The sequence below is a fragment of the Scomber scombrus genome, chromosome 4, assembly GCF_963691925.1.
Source record: "Scomber scombrus chromosome 4, fScoSco1.1, whole genome shotgun sequence".
Lineage (NCBI taxonomy): Eukaryota > Metazoa > Chordata > Actinopteri > Scombriformes > Scombridae > Scomber > Scomber scombrus.
This window is the reverse complement of record NC_084973.1, coordinates 7,248,442-7,269,628: the sequence shown is the minus strand read 5'-3', so window position 1 is coordinate 7,269,628 and position 21,187 is coordinate 7,248,442. Positions and strand designations below refer to the sequence as shown.

At 40.5% G+C, this 21,187-nt stretch overlaps 1 protein-coding gene across 3 annotated transcripts; it reads right to left on the bottom strand.

Annotated features, from left to right (window-relative positions):
• Nucleotides 1–487: 487 nt before the first annotated feature.
• On the bottom strand, nt 488–17,951 carry tango2 (transport and golgi organization 2 homolog (Drosophila)). Of its 3 annotated transcripts, none has more exons than XM_062417309.1 (9): nt 17,840–17,951; nt 16,738–16,837; nt 11,372–11,460; nt 9,857–9,976; nt 9,648–9,765; nt 3,907–3,974; nt 3,564–3,717; nt 2,348–2,452; nt 488–1,956 (listed from the first exon to the last, which is right to left on the bottom strand). In XM_062417309.1, the coding sequence occupies exons 2-9, from the start codon at nt 16,791–16,793 to the stop codon at nt 1,836–1,838; spliced, it is 831 nt and encodes a 276-aa protein (XP_062273293.1). In that variant the 5' UTR covers nt 16,794–16,837; nt 17,840–17,951; the 3' UTR covers nt 488–1,835. The 3 variants fall into 3 exon arrangements, with proteins under 3 accessions (XP_062273293.1, XP_062273295.1, XP_062273294.1); XM_062417311.1 differs by having other exon boundaries at nt 3,564–3,714; XM_062417310.1 differs by having other exon boundaries at nt 17,735–17,848.
• Between the last annotated feature and the right edge of the window lie 3,236 nt (nt 17,952–21,187).

Sequence of the window (21,187 nt, the reverse complement as noted above, 5' to 3'; positions counted from 1 at the left end):
CACTAACAATAGATGACAGCAGGTTTATTCTAGTGCCGTTTTCTTTCCGTTATAAATACAGGGATAGTGGAGGTGGTTTATTAACCTTATCATGCTAAAATTTGCACTAGGTTAAGACATCTTTAGGGTTAAACACACTGATTTAAATTATGTGTAAATAAATACAACAAATCACTAGTGACATTGACCATGTCTGTAACTTTGTATATTATGTTTTCTTATCATAAAAAAAGCACAGTAGACCCTTTCCACAGCAGACATTTTGACTTGTCATAGCAGTAAAATCACAGGTGTTACCAATTACATTAACAAGCTTCTAGAACCTGAAACAGTTCAATGAATTCATCCATACTTAACTTTATTATTTACACATGTGCATTTCCCACTGTGACATGACCAAAGAGTGTAGTCTGCTGTACACTTTCTTATGCTACCTAGGACAGCACATGGCATTATGAAAGCTTCAAAAAGTGATAGTAGATCGAAGTACGGGTGAAAATGTTTTAATCACAAGTCATATCAGGTTTAAGTTCTGCTTTTGTGGGCACCTTAAGAGTGACATGAACTGAGGGAACAGCAGGTTAAGTGGAAACTCACTGCAACACAACTCCTCCACACACAAGACAGTAGAACTATGTGCCTTTTAGTACTGTGTGTATGGAGAGTATAAAAGATAACAATGAACTGATAATACAGATCTAATAACTAAACACCACTTCTTCACTTAAAAGTATTTTTGTTTTTGACCATTGATGTTTTTGGGTAAATGCATAAGAAAAAAATACAGAGAGTAAAATACATCTAGTTTATAGAAAGTCTTCATGTCTTCTTGATTCAGAGTCTAATGTAGAAACCACCCAACAGGTGCACGTCACATCAGGATATGAAGTGGTTACTAATAAAAATGTCCTTCCTTCCGGTATTTCCACGTGTGTGTCTATCACTAAAACAGTCAGTAGTCATTATCTGGGAAACCAAATGTGAATGTTTGGATAAGATATTGTTTTTTATTGTCAAGCAGCTGTAAAATGCACCCATCCTTTCATGGAAGCGGTCAGAGGCACAGTGCCTGAAACAGCTTACATTCGACATTCAAAGTCCTGTTGTAACCGGCATTGAGACTGCAGTACTGCTGTGCTGGGCAGGGTTGGGACTTTACCAATTACCTGTAATGGGTTAACAGTAATCAGATATTTAAGTAGTTGGCAATTCTAATCTATTAGTTATCCAGATGACACTGAAAAATAGTGGTGACCCTATGAATTAATGTGTGAAACAAAAGAATTAGCTAGATTGTTACAGTTGTAAATCGGTGCAGCTAAAGGAAGCAAGTGTGTGTTTAGTTTATATTCACTACATATGGATTTTGAAAGGTAAAAAAACCCACACTGATGTGAATCAATTTCATTGCATTAAAATAATCTTGTGGATGATTGCAGCTCTAAGCAGGACACTGGTGATCTATTATGGATTTGATGTATAAAGTGACCCAACCCTGCTGTTCTGTGACATGTACGTAAAATATTTTCCTTCTAAAAAAAATCATAAATGTTCTTTGGCAATCTTTTAAATTAGCACACATGTTCAAAAGAGATTCATTTTTAACTTAAATCGAGAATAAGAAATGCACATCACTGGTGTTAATGAGGCAGCCAGTGCTGTCTAGCTGAAGAGTCTTCATGTTCACATAGCTGCTATGTTGAAGTGCAGCTCGAGGAGAGGGTGACTGGGGAGTGAAAGGGGGTGAGGGGAGAGGGGGGGGGGGGGGGGGGTGTTGGTGGAAGGAAAAGGGAAGGATGCAGAAAGGCACAGAGTGGGTTTCCTCCATCATGTCTTCACGCTTGCAGTTTGAACTGGAAAGAATTGGTGCTCCAGTTGCTTGTGTCACAGTTGAGCATGGTGCGCTCCGTGAAGGTCACGTTCCCTTCCGCGTCTATCAGGATTACTGTATTGGTCCTGAAGTGGACACAAACAAACAAACAAAAAAATATCAGATGAACATTTGAGAATGTTTGGAAATATAAAAACAGTCACATTCACACATTTTAAGAAATTTGGCCCTTATCTAGAATGAGCAGACGGTAGCAGAAGGTGCTTTGAAGATGGTTCTGGCATGGACTGACCCTCTGACCTTTAGGCTACAGGACAGTCTGTGCACCCACTAATCCACCGTGGCATCACAGTGCAGGTGACCCCCTTTCATTTTCTGGGTGGATTTTTATGTATCAAAACTTCTCTGTTGACTATGATCCTGCAGGCTAGCAATGCCCTGTCAGTTGCCTCAAGTGGAGACAAACACTGGGGAGATAGTGGAGAGAGATTTAGTGTGTAGGTGGAGGACACGGACCTTGTACCATAATGAGGGGAGCGAACACACACCGCTGACAGAGCCTGGATCATAGGCTGGCTGTAACCCTCACCCTGGCTCTCCTGAGATGGATCAGGTGTGTTCCTGTTAAAACAAACACACAACAAACACACTTCTTTAGTAAGCTTCATAGTTATGTATCTTTAAGTGTATCATATTTAAGTCAGGAATCCCTTTAACCTCATTTAGTCACAGTAACATAGAAACAACAGCAGCACACATGGTTTCTCAGCCTGGTTTATATATCACACCACTTTTCGGGGCTGTTTCTGATTACAAACTTTATATGATAAAGGCTTTCTTGCAAAAGTCACATCTTACTTCAATCTGTTTCTGAAAATATTTCAAGTGAGAAATAAGCCATGCAGTCGCAGGGTCTTGTTTTTCCTTTAGACATAGGAAGCTAGTTAACCAGTTTCTTCATGCAGGTTGAGAGATTGAAGGAGTGGAAAGACTCCTAGATGCAGCTGATTATTTTTCAGCTCAAGTCTACTGCGTGCTTATCTCTCTCGGCAAAAACATAACTCAAAAAATTCTTTTGCAGCTCTGTGCTCAGAGTTGCTTAATAGGGAATTGAAGTATCCCAGCCTAGGCCAAATATTTTGCAGTTTTTGGCCGCCGTTCGTTTCAGTTATGATTACTTTTTGCAAAAACATTCTCATGTTGGTTATCAGGACTAAAGACAGTATTGCAGCGGAGTGCAATGAGTGACCACACACACCACAAAAACACCACTGATCAGACAGATTTTAGACAAATCCACAGTTTAACCCAAATACTTTATCTACACCACTTATTTGTGAGTGAAAACAAAGCACATTAAACACAGAAAAAGGTGCATATGCAGAGTGCATTGTCTTTCCCTTACAATTATTTTTATGGGTAGGAATAACCTTGTAGCATAACAAATCATTATGCTGAAGTTCCTGTGTTATAAAGAGGGATCAACACTGGGTGCAGCTAAAAATGACAAGCCATCACAACAGCTCAGTCAGAGCCCTGACACAGAATCTATAATCCCTGGCATGTTGCAGGGCCTCTGTCCAGCTCTGCGTACCCCGAATCAGTCACAGTTTTAACCCCATACAGAGCAAGCAACTTGGAAAAATGCCACTCACATTCAAAAATAATTTCTAAACACAAATTTAGATGAAACGGGTTGTTACGGTGCTGCAGATTTGTATTCATCACTCACAGTTCCTCATTATTGAGGACGTTGAGCAGCTCTTGCACCAGTCCATCTCCAGACAGGGACTGGTCACTGACGATGCTGGTGAACTGACGCTTGCCTTGCAGCAGTTTCTTCCATGGTGTGTCCAGCAGTGAATTACTCAAGCCATAGATTCCTGCTAATGGGGGAGACATGAAAAAGCACAAGCAAAACATAAGGACACAGAGACCAATATATACACTATGTCATCCAGTAAATAGAGCTATATCAACATGGAAATGTCAGGTTAACATGAATGGGCCATGGGCCGAGGAGAGGCAAATGTGAAGTGAACGGTTTCTACAGCAACCATATTAAAAACACAGACCTGGTTTTAGACGGATGGGTTCAGTGCTGCTTCTGTTTCCATAGTAACAGACAATATCTTGTTTGGCTCTACATGGGACACAGTGCAGATGGAAAATTAGAGATTGTTTTTAGTGGTGATTAAACTTTGTGTGTTTCTAATGATGTTTCCACACTCTTAAACTAAATGCAAACACAGCAAATATGATGTTCAAAGAAGCACTCCTGAGGGAATCGTGTCAAAATGAACACTCGGGGTGAAAAAATATATCAACAGTGCACCATATTGTATTCTTTAATGATTGATTTTTTTTGCAGTCCTGGAAAATAGGTGTTAAGAAGCCGATTTCATTTGTAGAGGCAATTCAAATGGGAAAATACCCAACACCATAGTTAATTGCATCATTTAAATCTTATCCTAAAGGAACAACTGGGTAAAATTAAGGCTTCAATATACAAATTAGTGCTGCAAACACCTTTGACGACCACAAAACCGTTTAGTTACGGTGTTAGATCTCTTTGCAAAGTCCTCAGTTAGAGGGAATTTATTCAGTCTGAAAAATCTATCTGACATCAAGGGCATCTGTGACGGCTTTGGTACAGGAGAGTGAATAATAAATTATGACCAAATCCTTTGAACCAGCGAGGGGAATGAATTTTTTGATGTCAATTTTATGACAGCCATACCAGTGGCATCAGTCAATCTGAAATGTGGTGCAACACTGCTTCAACATCTAGCTTGGAAAGTTTCCCAGTCAAGAGCTGGCAAGATAGGAACGGAATATGCTGCTGCGACACAATTTATTGGACGGTTTTAAGAGCCAAGAATACAAATTGGGCAAAAAGACGTATAGCCTGGATCTATTCCATGAATCACTATTAACAGATGATGTTGCTATGTAGCCTCTTAACAAACATATTTAAGTTATCTGACATTTTGAACTGATTTTTGTGACTTTTTTTTCTAGAAAACAGAATCTCGCCTAAAAGTTGGCAATTGAGCCACGGCAACAAAATGAAATAAGAGACTGTATGACACAACTAGACAAGTATCAGTACTAGACAATAAACATACAAGACAATAAACCGGCGTAATCAGAATCATCTCGTCTGATAAGTCTGTTTGTTATGCTCCCTTATAATTCATACCATGCCTCCTGAGGGACATTCTTTTTTTCTTTTCAATTTCAGTACACTATTAAAGATGAGCAAGTCTCACTCTCTCACATTTCCATTTGCTACAAATGATTAGTTATAACCGTGTTGACACTGTGCGGAGGCCTTGCTCCGTCTGCGCAGGAGCTCCTCTGTCTTGTTTAAATTTCCTGAGAGTTATGTGTCCGAGCAGCTGAAAGACAATCCTGAAAGCTCTAGGTTGACATTACATTATCTCTAAGACAACAACAAATCAGAGATCTTAATATTGCTCCCAGACTTGTAAAAACCCAAAAACCCAGCTAGATTGTCTGAATTAAACAAACACTCTGTCTGTGTTCCCAGGGTTACTATGAGCGCAGCATATTGGCCAATGTTGACAAGGGCGATAGCAGTCAACCCTCATATATGCATGAATGGGAAACCAGATGGCACTGTACGCTGACAGGAGACGGTGGAATCTGTAAAGCATTCACCTGTTGTCAGTTCTGCTCGGGGCAAACACAATGTTTAAAATACTACTTTGATTTCGATGTTGAGCTCAACAATACCCAGAGGGCCTGGTGTCAATGCACACATTTTGCCTGATATGCATCAAATTGATCGTGGCGGTGTCAGGTGGAGGACTTGCGGAGAGATAGCTCTATTTCTCCTATTTGAAGCTGGCAAGAATATTGAGAGTCCCATCAGGTGCGCTGCGGGGTTGATATGGGCTGAGATGAGGGAACAGCGGGAGGTCAAGGCCACTGGGCAGAGACAGAACGAGGAGGGAAGTGTGAAAACAGGCTTTTTCAGATCTCAGTCAGAGGGGTAATCAGTATGCTGCCTGGGAGACGTTCTAATGAAGAGTCCTCTATACTGAAGCTGCAGAGCTGTTTCCCTATCGCCAGCTGTGGTGGAGTTGCCTGGAGATGGTTGGATGAGCTTTCAACATTATCGGTTCGGAATGTAGATGTACTCTCAGGTACTCTCCATCTCCTGTCGCACACGTCTGAGCGTGCACACTCGTACATGGAGACATAAAGCAATTGCACTAGGGGAAAAAGGGATCACTTCTACTAACATATCCATGTGTTCACACCTGTCTCTATTATGGCTCTGGAGCTGACCACTTGTGTCCCGATTTCTGTGCTGCCTACGTCATTTCTGCCAGATAGGTCAAAGGTTGTTTTTAGTGCGGGCGAAAGAACTAAGAGCTAATGATCATGTTTCAAGAACTTATATACATGTATGGGATGTCTAACTGTTCAGATGACTAACCACGAACATCTGTGCTCATCTCCATTTTTGTCAACCGCTGGCACGCTTTTACCAAAACAATCACCACATCCTGCATTGATGACGTATTTTTCTGTTACATCTTTGCCAGGGATGCATTAGCATTTACACTACAAAAGATACGTGGTCAAATGCGTCCCAGACCACCTCGGTTAAAGTGGTTAAAGGGATCGGATCACTTGGTGGTTGTGATGTTCGCTTGTGATCGGATGCCAGGTGTAAACAGGGCCATGGATATGATATCACGTGGATTCAACATCAGCCGCTGTGCGTTAATCCAACGTGAGTTTATAGTAACGGCAGAATAGAATTATATCCTTCATAACACCTGGTCTAGACAAATTAGTCAACATGGGATCAGACAGTTTTTCATGGCAAGATGAATGCAGGACAAATAAAAATATAATATGACCCCATACTAACAACTACAGCCAAAATCCACATTATTTACATTTTTGTGGCAATTTTTGGACATCTGGGTCCACTCAACGAACAAGGCGACACTACAGTATATTTTGGCTATTTACTGAATTGAGAAAATCATGTTCTACTCTATAAATAGAGGATGTGTTTCCCCCCCACAGGTAACTATGCAAGCTTTTGGAGGAGACAACTATTTGGAGACGTTCCTCATCAAAATGTTGAGAGTTCACCCCTGATACTCTGGAATGTGCGTATCTGCTGCACCACTGTTTTCCTCTTTCGGCTCCAACAAGTTTCTGCCAAGAACTACAACACATGGTTTGAGGCCATATAACTGAACCACTTTCTAGAGTTGTTTTTGTAAAACAGCCACACTCTGCTTGACTGAAAATGTATTAAGCGAGGCATTTCTTTGCGGGCAGACATCAGAGGAGATATTCATTAAAATTGATCATCTCTGGGCATTGACTTTAAAGCGGGAGTGACATAAAGTGGGATCAAAAACCAAAGCTATAGGAAAGTCAGATGAAATGTTGGATGTGGAGACTTGAGAGCATCACGCAGGGAATATCTGAGATCAAAATTGAAATATACATGGCATTATCTCCGCTGAGGCGAAGCTCAGCACGATGTTCTGGGACACCCACTGCTGCCACTGACCAAATCACTTGCATGTCGAACGCAACATGATTATAGATTATTAATCAAGGCGGCGGTAGTTTAACAAGCAAAACGAGCAACATATGAATCACGGCCAGACTGAGATGTTTGAATGCCTGCCTGCTCCTCCGAGTTGTGAATTAAGCGTACGCCCTTTTCTCTCTCAATGAAGGTGATCACACACGCTCTGGAAAACCGGGGGAGAAGACAGAATGCTTTAAAATGGCTGGCACATCTCGTCCCCCTCTGCCGCCACATCATAAATCGCGTCTCTGGTTACAGATGAATGAGAAATCCTCTAATTGTAATACAGAGCTATTCTCTATCCACCAGATGTAGTTATTGATTCGAAAGAAGCCAGACGCCTTATTTCCTCTGAGCTGGTGGACACACTAGAGTGGAAAACCAATAGGCTTGTAATGATGGTGTTTATTAAAAAGGATGCATTGTGCTCGCTTTGTGTCACTGTGTGTCATCTCTATCTTCAGTGAAAGGACTCCCATCAGACTAGCATTTGAGGAGGAAAAACATATACATTATTTTCAAAGCAGAAGGCTTTGTTGAGTGATTTCAGTCCCAGATGACAGGGTGGTAAAAGCGGAGGACATAGAGTATTATCACAACATAAATACACACTGCTGGTGTGTCATGAACATGAGATGGCACCTTATTCTTTCATTAAAAGGAATGGCATTGGGGCAGTGTGACAGCTCCCTGTCTAATAAGATCTAACAACGACACTTGCACATCCTGACGTCTCTAGTCCATAAAAAATGACAGCCGAGTCATCTGCTGCTATGATGTGTTTAGTTCTGTGTGAAAAGAGAAGAAGGGGTTTTCAAATCATTTTGATACTTGTCAAGTGAAGTGGCTATTCTGTGCTGATGTGAAATACCTGAGGGGCAACACAGATGAAAACTCAAGAATCCAAGAAACGCAACTGATCATTCAATAAGCCCCTCCCTCCAACAGTAATTGTCCAATCAATAGCTTAGCTACAGTAACTAGGCACAACAGGCCTTACAAGCTTTGCTTTCTACACATGTGGAGGCAGTGTATAGGGGATTGGAAAGAGCGAGACTCTGCATTTACAGAGTTTGACTGATGCCACTGATATGACTGAAAACATTTTTTTTTAATATCATAAAGCTGACATTAAAAGCAAACTCCCTTTCTGGTTCAAAGGATTTGGAACCTGAAACTGCTAAGCAGCCAAACAGGGTTGGGTTAGTATGAAATGGAGTAACTAGCTCAACAGTTGAATATAGAAATAGTCTTTCTATATGTTCTTCCAACACACGACCAACTCAGCACAGACCAATTCTACAGTAAAAATGTGATCAATTAAACTGCATCATATTCATCGCAATGGATATAGACAGCAATACTTAGCCGACATCAGATTTTGAAAAATGTGATGTTCGTACAAGAGAAAATCTACATCTATTTTGAAAGCAATGCTAAACAATGTGGAGGAAAAGGCGTAGAAGCTTAAGAAAATCCCTCTTGAGAGGAGATCCTGCTTGAGGCCACGTTACCAGGATACACGGTTCATGACACCAAAATCCACAATGGAAACCTTGATTTTTTTCCCCCATCCCACGGCAGGGACTACAGTGTAGTGGGGAGGGGAGTGCTGCAGCTGAACCTTCAACCTCTCTCTGGCAGAAACTGAGACCTGTCTCCATGCCAATTGTCTACAGGGGCCTCCACCATGACAGCTATCTTGGTCTGCACTGATCCCTCTTTGATTTTTCTGTCTTCCCTTGGTTACCAAATCCAGTCAAGTCAGGCTGGTGGAGAAGGCAAAGTGAAAAAAAACCCTCTCATTATTTTTAATGCTGTCTAGATCTAAAAACCTTGAAATATGAACAGGTGTTCACTTAGAATTTTAATGCTGTTTCTCTCTCGGCTAAGCATCTGAGATTTCTTTTCAGTTCTGCCTGCTTGGCGCTCCAGAGATGAAGACGCAGCGTTTGCACTCATTCCAAGGTTAGAGAAGACCTGAACACAAAGCAGCTGAGTAACAACCCAATTTTAAACAAGTCTCTAAAAAATCTCAGTGTTAAAATCCCTGTGTGTAAGAATGTCAATGTCTCTGGTATGCAGACCTGAAGAAGTCACATCATGACGCCCGCATTGCGTAATAAAGAACATGTCTTCTAATCAGACATATTACATGTTTTACTGACATTACTTTCTGGAATCAAATTCATCAAGTTAAATTTCACCACACCTTTTACTCACTTGAACTCTGCTGTGATGAGGTTGAAGCCATTGTACTGGTGGCTTTCTGATGACACCTTCTTCAGGTAGGAGTAGCTGTCCACATCCTTATCCATTAGGTAATTGGATACCAGGAAACCTGCACAACAGTAAGCATAAATAAAATAAATGCTTCTTAAAATGATGTACTCTATAAAACAGCAAATAAAACCTGCTTACAGCTGACTAACCTCGTCCTTGTGCGTCTGGGTTAGGACGTCCTTCCATGTAGTTTGTAATTGCGGCCAGCTTGCCTCTCTTGCTGATCCCCAGCCATGATCCTCCTTCCTTTCCATATTCCAGGTCCAGGCCTGGTTAATAGTATAGTTGTGAAAGAATGTTCATTAAACCCAGCAGGAATGTCAATCATACTTCCTTTTGGGGCTAAAAAATAGTGTCCATATGCTGTTAGTAGTATTCAATAAATCTCTCTAATGATGAAAAAAACCTCTCAGCTACAGCATAACAATATATAAAAGGAAGAAGACACAACTTTCAAAGTGTGAGATGAACAATAGCTTTGCACAACTCCCAAACGGCCTTAATTATCCCACCATTTCCTAAAAGCTTCCACAAAAAAAAAACCTTATAGAGAAAGGAAGTAATTAAACATCTCTATAATGGTAATCTGACACATCATCACAAATTAAGCAATTACAAATGAGTGACAGTACCTGGTATATAAGGAGACTATATACTTAAATGTCTTCTGATTGGACTGCCTTCGTGTATCTGCTTTAGCAATAATGAAAAATTCAATAGATCAATAACTCCACTGTTTTCTCTCTACATTCCTCTTCATCACATTTTAAAAAAAAAGAAAAAAAAAGAGAAAAAAAAGAGAAGTGCCCTGCAAGTCTACTGCACTTCCTGGTGATCAATAAAGACAGGTCCACTTACACTGACAGTGACCAAGAGAGCCAAACGATCTTATTCCACTGGAGGTGCGTGGAAGGCTAGCCTGATCCCACAGGGAGCTATAGCTTACTTCCCCCTCTCGTCATGCTATGTCTCCTTCAGGAGGCCCCTGCTTCAGCCCTCCCCCGAGCCCCGCAGATAAGGCAGAGCCATTTATTCCTGTCACATCGCATAAAAGCAGCCATCAATTAAAGGCCCACTACTGGAGTCCTGACCCCTCTATTACAGAGGGGCGAAGGAGACTGATGAACAACGAGGCTATCTCTGCGTTTCCTCCTTGGGAAGAAGAGGAAAAAAATATATAAAAGGATGATTGATTTCCTTTGCTTGGCTATAATGTGTATTAGACATCAGTCAATTAAATATAGTTTACTGCGGGTGTGGATGTCCTGTGACAGAGTGGAAGAGAATTGGATTCTGGAGGTGAAGGAGACACATTTTTTCCCCTTGATTATCAAAAGCCATTTAGCCTCCAATAAAACTGTACTTTTAAAATCTCACACACACTATGATCCACAACTGTTTCGTTTGTCTTGATAGAACAAAAACTGTTAAAGCTTCAATCCCTAATGTTATCTGTTGCTTGATTGATATGTCTGAAACAGTCTTGGCCAGATCTCTCTCTGCAAATGAGCTTAAACCACAGTGGGCCCAACAGACAGAAAGCCTGTGAAACACAACTAAGAGGTCTGACTTGCTTGATGTTCACTTTGTTATTCGTTCTGTGTCATTTTAGCAATAAAAAAAGTGTGTGAGGTCATGAGCTGGGCTCGGATGTAAAGACTTACCGCTGAGAATCTCACTGTTGGTCCCCCAGTAGTCTGCGGCTTTGGACGGCCTGTTGTAGAACTCATCTCTATTTGCAGCCAAAATTAGCCTGAGGAGAGAGCGAGCGAGATTGAGAGAGAGAGAGAGAGAGAGAGAGAGAGAGAGAGAGAGAGAGAGAGAGAGAGAGAGGAGAGAGAGAGAGAGAGAGAGAGAGAGAGAGAGAGAGAGAGAGAGAGAGAGAGAGTCGTAGCATGTCTTTGTTATTTTTGTTCATTCACAGTCTTTAGATGTTGTTGACGTGAACCAATGAGGCGTTACAGAGAGCCGTCATTATCCGCAGCAGTGAATCCATCATCATGAGCTCGTTCATCACCGTGGATACATGATATTCCATCAACTTTATCTTCTTCCTCACCTGGCAGCTCATCATATGTATGATTTTTCTAAATCATTCACAGGTCATGCGAACATCTCAGTCTCAGTTACATGTTATCTCTGTGCTTTGGATATAACTTGCACACCTTCTAAATGGTCTAAGAAAATAAATTGTGCTCCCTGTTGTCAGGTAAGCACCTGAGTGTTATTTATTAATGTAGACTAAAAGTAATCAATCAAGCTTTCTCCAATGTTTCCTCAATAAAATAACAATCTCTACAACACTGAACTCAATTTAACAGTAGATCTTTATCTTGCCTGTGATTCAGACGGGTGATCTTTACACTAAGGAGTTTTGTGGACTGTTGCCTAGACACAGTGTTTTTCACAGGTTTTCCAACTTAATAAAGACCTCAGATGTATCCAGAAGACTTCGAGTACAGTATTTTTTTTTTTATAAATTGATTGAGCGGGATACAGACTCAGAATACAAAAGTTCAAGGTTACGAGGAGGAGGAGGAGGAGGAGGAGGAGGAGGAGGAGGAGGAGGAGGAGGAAGAGGATGTCCTTTGATGATGACCAAAGGAAAGAGGTTCAAAAGCAAAGAGACAGTAAAAAGGACAAGCCACAATGAAAGTAACAGCCAGCCAGAACTTGTGATTCAAGTTCACCAGACTGTGTGTATTAGCTGTGCCGGTATGATGTATCATCTCGGTGCAATTACACTGTTTTTTGGATGTTTTACACATACTTTGAATTAGTAAGACTCTCCAGAGTATAGCACAATGTTTTATTATTTTATTTTTTATAAACACCTTTTTCTTTCTTTCAGACAGCCATTGGTTTTCATTAATTTAGGTTTACTGTAAAATCTGATTAAAGACACGAGTGAAGATTGTAACTATCACTCTGGTTGGAAATTAATCTCATGTTTGTCTCATTGTATCAAATCCCATAAATACCCATAAATAAAAAAATCTTTTAATGGAACAGTGAAGCCAGAAAAACATGGAGTCTTGGGTTTTTCTCTCAGTGTATTGTAGCTTGAATAAGGAGTTGGAACAAGCTGTTGGAGAACATATGATACTGTCCACTGTTTCTAAATCCATAAAATGAATATTAAGGGGTTAAAACTAATTTCAATAACAAGTTTTGCATACATTTTTGTTACATTCACCTCATTTTGCAAAGCGGCCTGTGCCTGCCTCGCATCAGTAACCTTTGCAGGTGTTTTATCCAACTCTCCATCTGTGCTTATTGCCACGGCGAGGCTACAACATGAGCATTTGCTTCTACAAACAAGAATCAACAGCCTGAACAAGAGTGTGGTCTGATTTACAATAAATCTCAAGGAATGACACTCTGTAGTCTGACAGGCTATCAGATAAGCACTGAACTATACTCTGACCTGCATTATTACTCAATGGTCCAGGGTACCGCTGAGTAATGTAGCAGAAGTGGTCATAGCCGTTAACGACTAGAAACTGGCCTGGGCCTAATGTGACACAATACTTTACTAGCAGGTCATTATTGTCAGTTGTATGGCCAGGAAATATAACATGACTTAATGGCTGTACAGTATATCCTCTCTCAGCGTATATTACCCACTGCTCACATACTACATCGACACACATGCACACAACTCTTCATATCAGCTTATCTGTCCTGTTCAGCAGTTATGAAACACAGGAAACAATTATTCCATTGCTCAGGGGAAAAGATGACCTCTCACTATAGCACCATGTGAATTCTGTAAACATGAATTGTAAAGAGTCTCAGCACAGATTCACTTTGTAGACTGATGCAATCAACATACTAACACATCGCACCATTACACCACCATTACTAATCATTGTACATTCATAAAAAATGCGGATATGGATTTAAACTGCAGAAAAGGGCCACTGAACTGTATTGACATCTACAACGGCTGTATGTTTCCTGTGAGCTTGGCGGTAGTTGTCCCTCTATTAATCTTGCAGTATGCAATCGTGGATCCTGAGCAAACAGATAAAACCAAACTGACCTAATAGGGGTTGACCTCTGTACATCAAAGGCTAATGATAGCGTCACGTGTTCCCGTGGCGCTGTGTGAGCCGCTGCTGCTGCTGCTGCTGAGAATGTAGCTAACACTAATGATGCTACACAAGAGAGCATCTGCTGTCTGATCCTGAGGGGGAAATCACAATGCAAACAGCTATGATCACAGTACCAGCCAGCTGCATCGTGTAGGGGGGGCATATTGGGGAGCGGAGAGGTATCAAAGCTGTTTGTGTCTTTTGCTGTTACTCTGTATTCTCTTTCTATTTGTTTGCAGACTTGGTGTTGGCATTTAAGAATTACTGTGGTCCCCATAGGATAATCTCTAATTCATCTGTTGAGTGAGTCCCTGACCTTTCATCTCGCATTACTGCCCAGGCAAACTTCACTCTTGATAAACCACTTGATCAATAACAAGGTACCCCTGGCTTTTCTCTGGAGCTACCATTAGTCCGAAATTTCTACTTGTGCAGAAACAAACAGTCTACAGCCACCCTAGTAGCTCTGTTAGGCTGCACTTTGGCACACAGCATGCTTTCAGCTAAACAGTAATGGCAGCATATTAACATACTGATGTTAAGCAGGGAATTTTTTACCAGGCTCACCATTTTAGCCAAGCATCTGATATGCTAACTTTTGCTGATTAGCACTTAATACACAGTACAGCAGAGGATGATGGGTAAGCCATTATGTGGAACAGTACAGCAGAGGATGATGGGTAAGCCATTATGTGGAACATCAATGTTTTTACCAAATGATTAGGCAAAACTGTAGAACAGAACATTCTCTTCTTTACCTCTTTGTTGCTACACTGCTGTTTGTGTGTTTCCACCTCAGCTTAAAGCTCCAAGAGGCACACTTGACAACCTTGGGACAGGATGACATAGACAACACTGCAGCATTGTCATCATATGACAGCAGTGATGACTACAACTGAAACTGAAAAGAGGTGTTAACTCACAACCAGAAATGTCAACCTCATGGTGGTGCTGGAGAAAAAAGACAGGGGATTACAACATATGTAGGGTTCATCCTCTGGGGACCATGAACATCTGTGCAGAATTTTTTGGCAATCCATTAAATACTTGTTGAAATATTCTAGTCTGGACCAAAGTGGTGGACCGATTGACTAACAGACTGACATTGTCGTACTGATGAAATATCAAAATTTAACTGGCAAGCTGCTATGAAATATACTGAGCATATTATCCTTCCAAGAGGATCAAACCTTAAAGCTTCAGACACTCCATAAGCTATACTTGTGTGCCACCATTGGACCAAAATGCCTATTCACCACCATTGCCAAGACTCCATGAATGGCAAAATAGTGAGTATGCTGCTGTTTTTAGTCCATCGCTTTCATGTTCTTGTTGGATGCAATGAGCACAGTAACCTCTATGGACTGCTGGTGGAGCTGTAGATTCTTAAATGACAGTAACTTTCCTAATGGGAGGTGTTATAATTACAGGTCAAATATACATATATGACATATTTGAGTGCAGTACTGAGCAGCTGAAAAACATTATTTTTAAAAAGAAAAAGACTAGAAATTGAGTTTTGAAATACAGAAATCTCAGCAGTTTGGTAATCATTGAGTCATTTGTGCTGAACATGAACCCATTTAGCCCCCGCAGATATATTCCTGTCATTTTGTGATGAGGGAATGTAATAATTGTGCTTAATGGAACTTAAACTTTAATCTCGCCTTTCAACCCAATTTCTAGTATGCTGCAATCTTTGTGATTTACACCTCACTGCAGCGTAAGTAAACTATGTCTGCAACTAGCGGCCCATGTCTGCTATATATAGTTAGCAGTGATGTAACCGCATTAGGACACAGTACGTTTCACCTTTCCCCAGGTTCAGGTCTGAGTCAGTACTCATAACACACCTCTGCTGTGATCTGCTTGGGAGGGGTCAGTCTCCCAAAGGGAAGGACAGAGATGGACTATGGCCAGGCAGAATGCTCGCTCTCAGGCTCTGGGGGATTATAATAAGCTGGACTACCGTAACTCACATTGACTGCTCGTAGTGCACTGGTCTGTGTCAACTCAAAAAAAAGTTAGCACATACTGCTGGGTAGGGCATAAAAAATCATCCAGCACTTTAAAGATGAAGATTTGAGCAAAATGATGTGACATATATTTTACAATAATTATAATGTTGAAAGTACATCTTTGACCTTGTCTGTACAAGACTGAGGCAAATCACACATATAAAATCAAATGTCTCAGTTTCCCATATTTATAAAATAAGTACAGCATATATTCTCATCCTTTGCTCCCTTGTTACAACATTTCCACATTTAGTTTCCACCTCTGTTCAAAGCAAAGAGGGTCAAACTAGACAACCCTGGATCACATGAAATAAGGAAAAGTGCAGCACTGTCACAGTATGACAGCAGCGATGACAAGACTTGACACTTTACGTTTATTTTTATTTGAGTGTGATGTTTTGTAAAAAACAGCACACTGTATCACATGTGTTTTAGGTAGCTTGATGCTCCAAGACTTCATTGACGCTACATGATGATAATTCTGATTGAAATACCAACAGACAAACTCAGCACAGTCTTTTTCCTTTCTTTTTACAGCTGCACTATTAGCCTACATTAAAAAATAAATATAAAATATACATACATTTCCTGCACATTTCACAAAATCTAAACATATACATAACATATTAGGTGGCTTAAAGAATAGCCATGTTTTTTAAAGATAGATTGATGGGTATGGTACCAGTTTTAATAGTAGTATCCCACTTCGGCTATTAATGAATAAAAACATTTCTGCATGTGATGCATTTCATGATTTTTCTGGCGTATGATGTCTTTTTGTGACATCATAATTTTCTTGCCAATCCTCTGCTTAAGTGGTCCTTCTTCTTATGCTGCATGGCTGCCAACCAAATCAGCTTTCTAATATAGCAACACAGCATTCAACACAGTTAGTACCATTATTTGATTCATTACCTGTAGGCATTTTTGGAAGCAGGCCGGGGGTCAAACTTGAAGAAAATAATACACATGGATGTATTGGGAGAGGGTTGATGACAAGGCTTCACTTAGTCCACTGATAGAGAAAGTAAAACAAAGAAAAAAAACATGAATCAACTGAGTTTTTTGGGGTTGGTGATTGAGAGTATGGGTGTCTGATGGTGAGTGTGGATATGAAGACATCTGTTATGAAGCAAGATCATGATGACCTGGGACGATTAAGCTGTCTGTACACATTGAGCAACATCATACAGATAACAAAGGCTTGACTTTAAGTGTTTACACAGTGTAGTGCAGCTGGACTGAGAGTATTACAAATCTTTAGGATACAAAAATACACACTGAGCATTGGTTATTTCAGTAAAACATCAACTCTCAAATGGTTTTAATCCTTAACTTTTCAAATTAAGTTGAAATAATAACGCACTATACATGCTGAAGGATAGGTAAATATACCATTCACATTGCATGCTGGGTAGCCTTGTGAACAATGCTGAGAAGTGTTACTCATAAAATCAGAGAGTTTTATTACCTTTATCATTCACCATGCTTTTAAGTGTAATGAGGGCAAAGGTAGCAATGAGCTAATCTAATAAAACTCAGACATAATTTGAATCACAATGTCATTCAAGCTGGCGAACTGCAGTCACCTGATACTACTAAACTAATTATTGCCATTAACTGACTGCGTTAACGCTCTAAACACTGCATTTAACAACTGAGTAGTGTTGAAGAAAGCTATAAATTATGACCTGCATCAAGTTGAGCTAGCTAATAGCTATGTGGCTACTCCCAAACAAGCAGACTTCCCTTGCATAACCAACCCTAAATCAATGGTTAGATAATATTTTAACACATGACATTACTAGCATACTTTTGTTCCATCATAACTTGTTAACCCAACCAATAACAAGCTAACATTAGCATTGCTACACTCAATAACGGCAAAACCAAGCTAACTTTAGTGACCTACCTATACTCAGTAATCTGCGACACATTAGGCTGTAAATAATGTTTGTTGAGTAAGATATTTGCCGGCTAACTCTGCTGCTGTGTGGTGTTTGCTATTTGTACTCACTGCCTCTTTCCTCTTCATTCGCTGTTGACAACTAAAAGGAAGCATTCACATTGAGTGACCTCGATTTGTATGTCGGGTCGTTTCATAATCCTCTACAGCGGGTGCTGCTTTGTTAATATCTGTGTGTTTGTCCCGAATCCCGCCCGTCGTGGCACTACAAATAAATAAAACGAGTGCTCCTCCGGCCAGACTCTGAACTTCTCTTTGATTGGTCAGTCCAAAACCAATATAAATACACTCAGCTCACAGCAAACCGGCGGTGTTGTATTTCCGGTTAGTTATAACTCAATAAAAGATAAAACCATTGATGTTGTAAACAATATGATGAATGAAATTATGTAAAATAATGATTTAGGCTTGACTATTTGAGACAGTGTAAAATGGAATAAACTGATCTTTAGGTGTTAAGAACATATGGAGGAAAATATGGGTCAAAGTCATCTTTGATTGATGTCTTCTTTGCTCATACATGGATTGAGAGCTATAAACCAGTCCTCTGAAAGTAGTCCCCAGACTGAGTAACAAGATTCAGTGCTGTATTCATCGAAGGTTTAGGCCTGAAGGAAAACTAACAATGTATATTGTCCTATATATATATTTTATATTTAACACACAGCACACTTCTCTGACAAAAGTTTACAATCTTAAAACAGTCAAATCAAAGCAATAGCTGTCTGATTTATACCGCACAGATCTTCCTTAAAACAGATGTATATGTTTTCCAGTCTAATTACTCTGGCTTTAAAAATACATTTATTTTGAAAAGAATATTCATTAGACGTTTTCTCTTTATTTGTGCTGACTTGACAATACCACAGTGTCAGCATATGCCTCTAGATGTGGCCGAATTTAGAGAAATTGAGGACAGGAGGGATGATAAAATAAAATGAAACATAACTGATAAATATGAGTGACATGCTCATATTATATGTTTTGTGTTATTTGGTCGTAATTATAAAGCTTTTCACGCAAACAAAAATTGCACTGAATGGCGGCCAAATTAGAGTCATGGGAAGCAATAATAAGAGCAAACGACTTCATTAGCGATTCTCCACATAAATCATTAAATCATCAATCAGACATTTCCACCAATACTGTGCGAGTGGTGATGGGGCGGAGACAGTAGCTGTGACCGACAGCATGAGAGGGATAAAGGCTGATCTGCCTTTCATACAAACACAACGTCGCAGTCACTAATTAGCCTCATCATTATTATTAACGAAAGCCGCTTTGGGCACGAGTTGTAACTTTTTAAATCAGAAAAACGAGACTCCGGTGCGGCGCGTGGCGTGGCGGGAGGCACGCGCACGCAGGAGCTGACAACTACAATCAGAGAGATTTGCTCGGTTGTAACTGCAGCAGCCAAGTTACAGGCTGAACAGCTTTTATTCAGCAGAGCCTCGGACTAACTGCACATCACCCCCTTGCCCGGAGAGTCTCTTCGCTCCCCCCTCCAAAAAAAACAACAAGGATGAACAGGAGAAACTGAGGTAATATCAACACAGCTTTTTATTTTTTTGGCAATCTCGTGTTGTGTTTATCTTGCGTCAAGTTGTTTGTGCTGTGCTGTTACAACTCAGGAGGAGAGGAGAGGGTGTGACAACATTGCAATAATAAACGTGTAATAACAATGTAAACTAACGCTGGGAAAACAGTGAAAAAACGTTTGGTTAAAGATGAGTTAGCAGGTGCAGGTGAGGTTGATTCATGCAGACGGTGTGTTAGAGCTTTAAGGTTTATCACGCTTTTGTTTAATAGCCAACTCGGCGTTTTGTTATTGTGGTACGACAGGAAAAAAATAAATGTTATGTGGTGGAATGGTTTATTGCACCAAATAGGCTGATAAAGTGTACTATCTTCGTGTGTTTTTTGTAAGCCTCTTTCGGTAAATGGATGCAGTCAGAGGCAGCGAGCGCGAGCCCGCAACGAGCTGTCAATCATCTCATCCTTACTAGTCCATTGTTTGGCCCCTCCTGTTTGTGAGTGAGTTACCATGGAGAGTCTTCCGGTCTCGCGCCTGTAATTACCTTATTTGGAGAATGGGCGGCTGTCAGCGGCCGGGCTGGTGTTGCTGGTGTAATAGTGTTGTATACTCGTGTCCCATGTGAGTTACCGCCAGAATGACTGAACGCTTCAAAACAACGAGCCGAGCTCAGGTCGTTAAGAAGCCTCGCATGAAGTTCTCTGCAGACACTGTTAGGGCCTGGTCAGCTCTTTTCGCACCCTCCAGCATTAATGGTCTCATGATGATGGCTGGATGTAATTAGAACTATTAACTTTGCGCATGTGCACTTCATTTGCATTCACTTGTTCTTGAGTTTGACTGTAAGTCATAGCATATACAACCATTGAAATCACACTCTGTTGTAGGAAGGTTATGGTTACAATTTGGTTTAATTCAGCACAGTTCATAGTAGCCAGCACAGAAAATGATGGATGTGCAATGGGTAAGGTGCCCTATAGATCAGCAGGTGATAGCCTCACTGTAATTGCTGAATTGATCTGTTTTTAATACATTAACATCCATTTTCAAAAAGAGACCTGGCATGACTTGCAGATCAAATACACCTAACAGTAGGGAAGGTTCAACCACAGCATGTGTGCCTCATACATTTTCTCAGTGCATATAATGGGTTTGAATAAGTCAATCATCTCCTATTTCACATATCATCATACCCATATCTATATGGCCATGACAGATTGTAAAATCAATACTCAAATTCTGAATATTTTTTTGTAAAATGAGTAAACTAACAACTGTGTGTGGCTGTGAGGTGTTTATTGAGTGCATAGTGTGGAGGCTGAAGTGTGCTCAAAAAGAGCTAGTGTATACAACATGTCATCTGACTGTAGTGAAGGGCAAAAGAATGGGTCAAGACGTGATTATGGTTGTGATATGGGGATAATGGCATTCACTCTCAGACAGGCTATATTGCAAGGCATTCATACTGTTGTATTTGTTTGTCTGCAGAAAAAGTGACAGAAAATGAAGAATGGAAAAAGCTCAAACATCCAACCATAGGAACAAAAGGAAAAACTTATTTTTGAGTGGAATGAGACTTACTTTTTCACCTTCACATGACTGGCCAACCACTGTGTGACATTAGCAGGAATGTTGGATTGTTGACCACAGTCGCCTCAATGCTGGCATCTAAAAAGGTGGTGGTGGTGGTGGGGGGGGGGGGGGGGGGGGGGGGGGGGGGGGGGGTTCAGAAGCCGTTTGAGCATCCCACATATAACAGAGAAAAGGGGTTGTTTTATGTGACTTTTAATAGTTAAAACTGAACAACAAAATATGCAGTTTGTCCATGGCTTCCAGACAATACGTGCTGTATGAGCATTTTCTGA

Coding starts and splice junctions, on each gene's coding strand:
- tango2 (XM_062417309.1), bottom strand. CDS start 16,793: ATGTGTATTATTTTCTTCAAGTTTGACCCCCGGCCTGCTTCCAAAAAT. Junction 3,975..9,647: donor CTCATCACAGCAGAGTTCAA/GTGAGTAAAAGG, acceptor TGTCCCATGTAG/AGCCAAACAAGATATTGTCT. Junction 3,718..3,906: donor ACCCATCCGTCTAAAACCAG/GTCTGTGTTTTT, acceptor CTCCCCCATTAG/CAGGAATCTATGGCTTGAGT.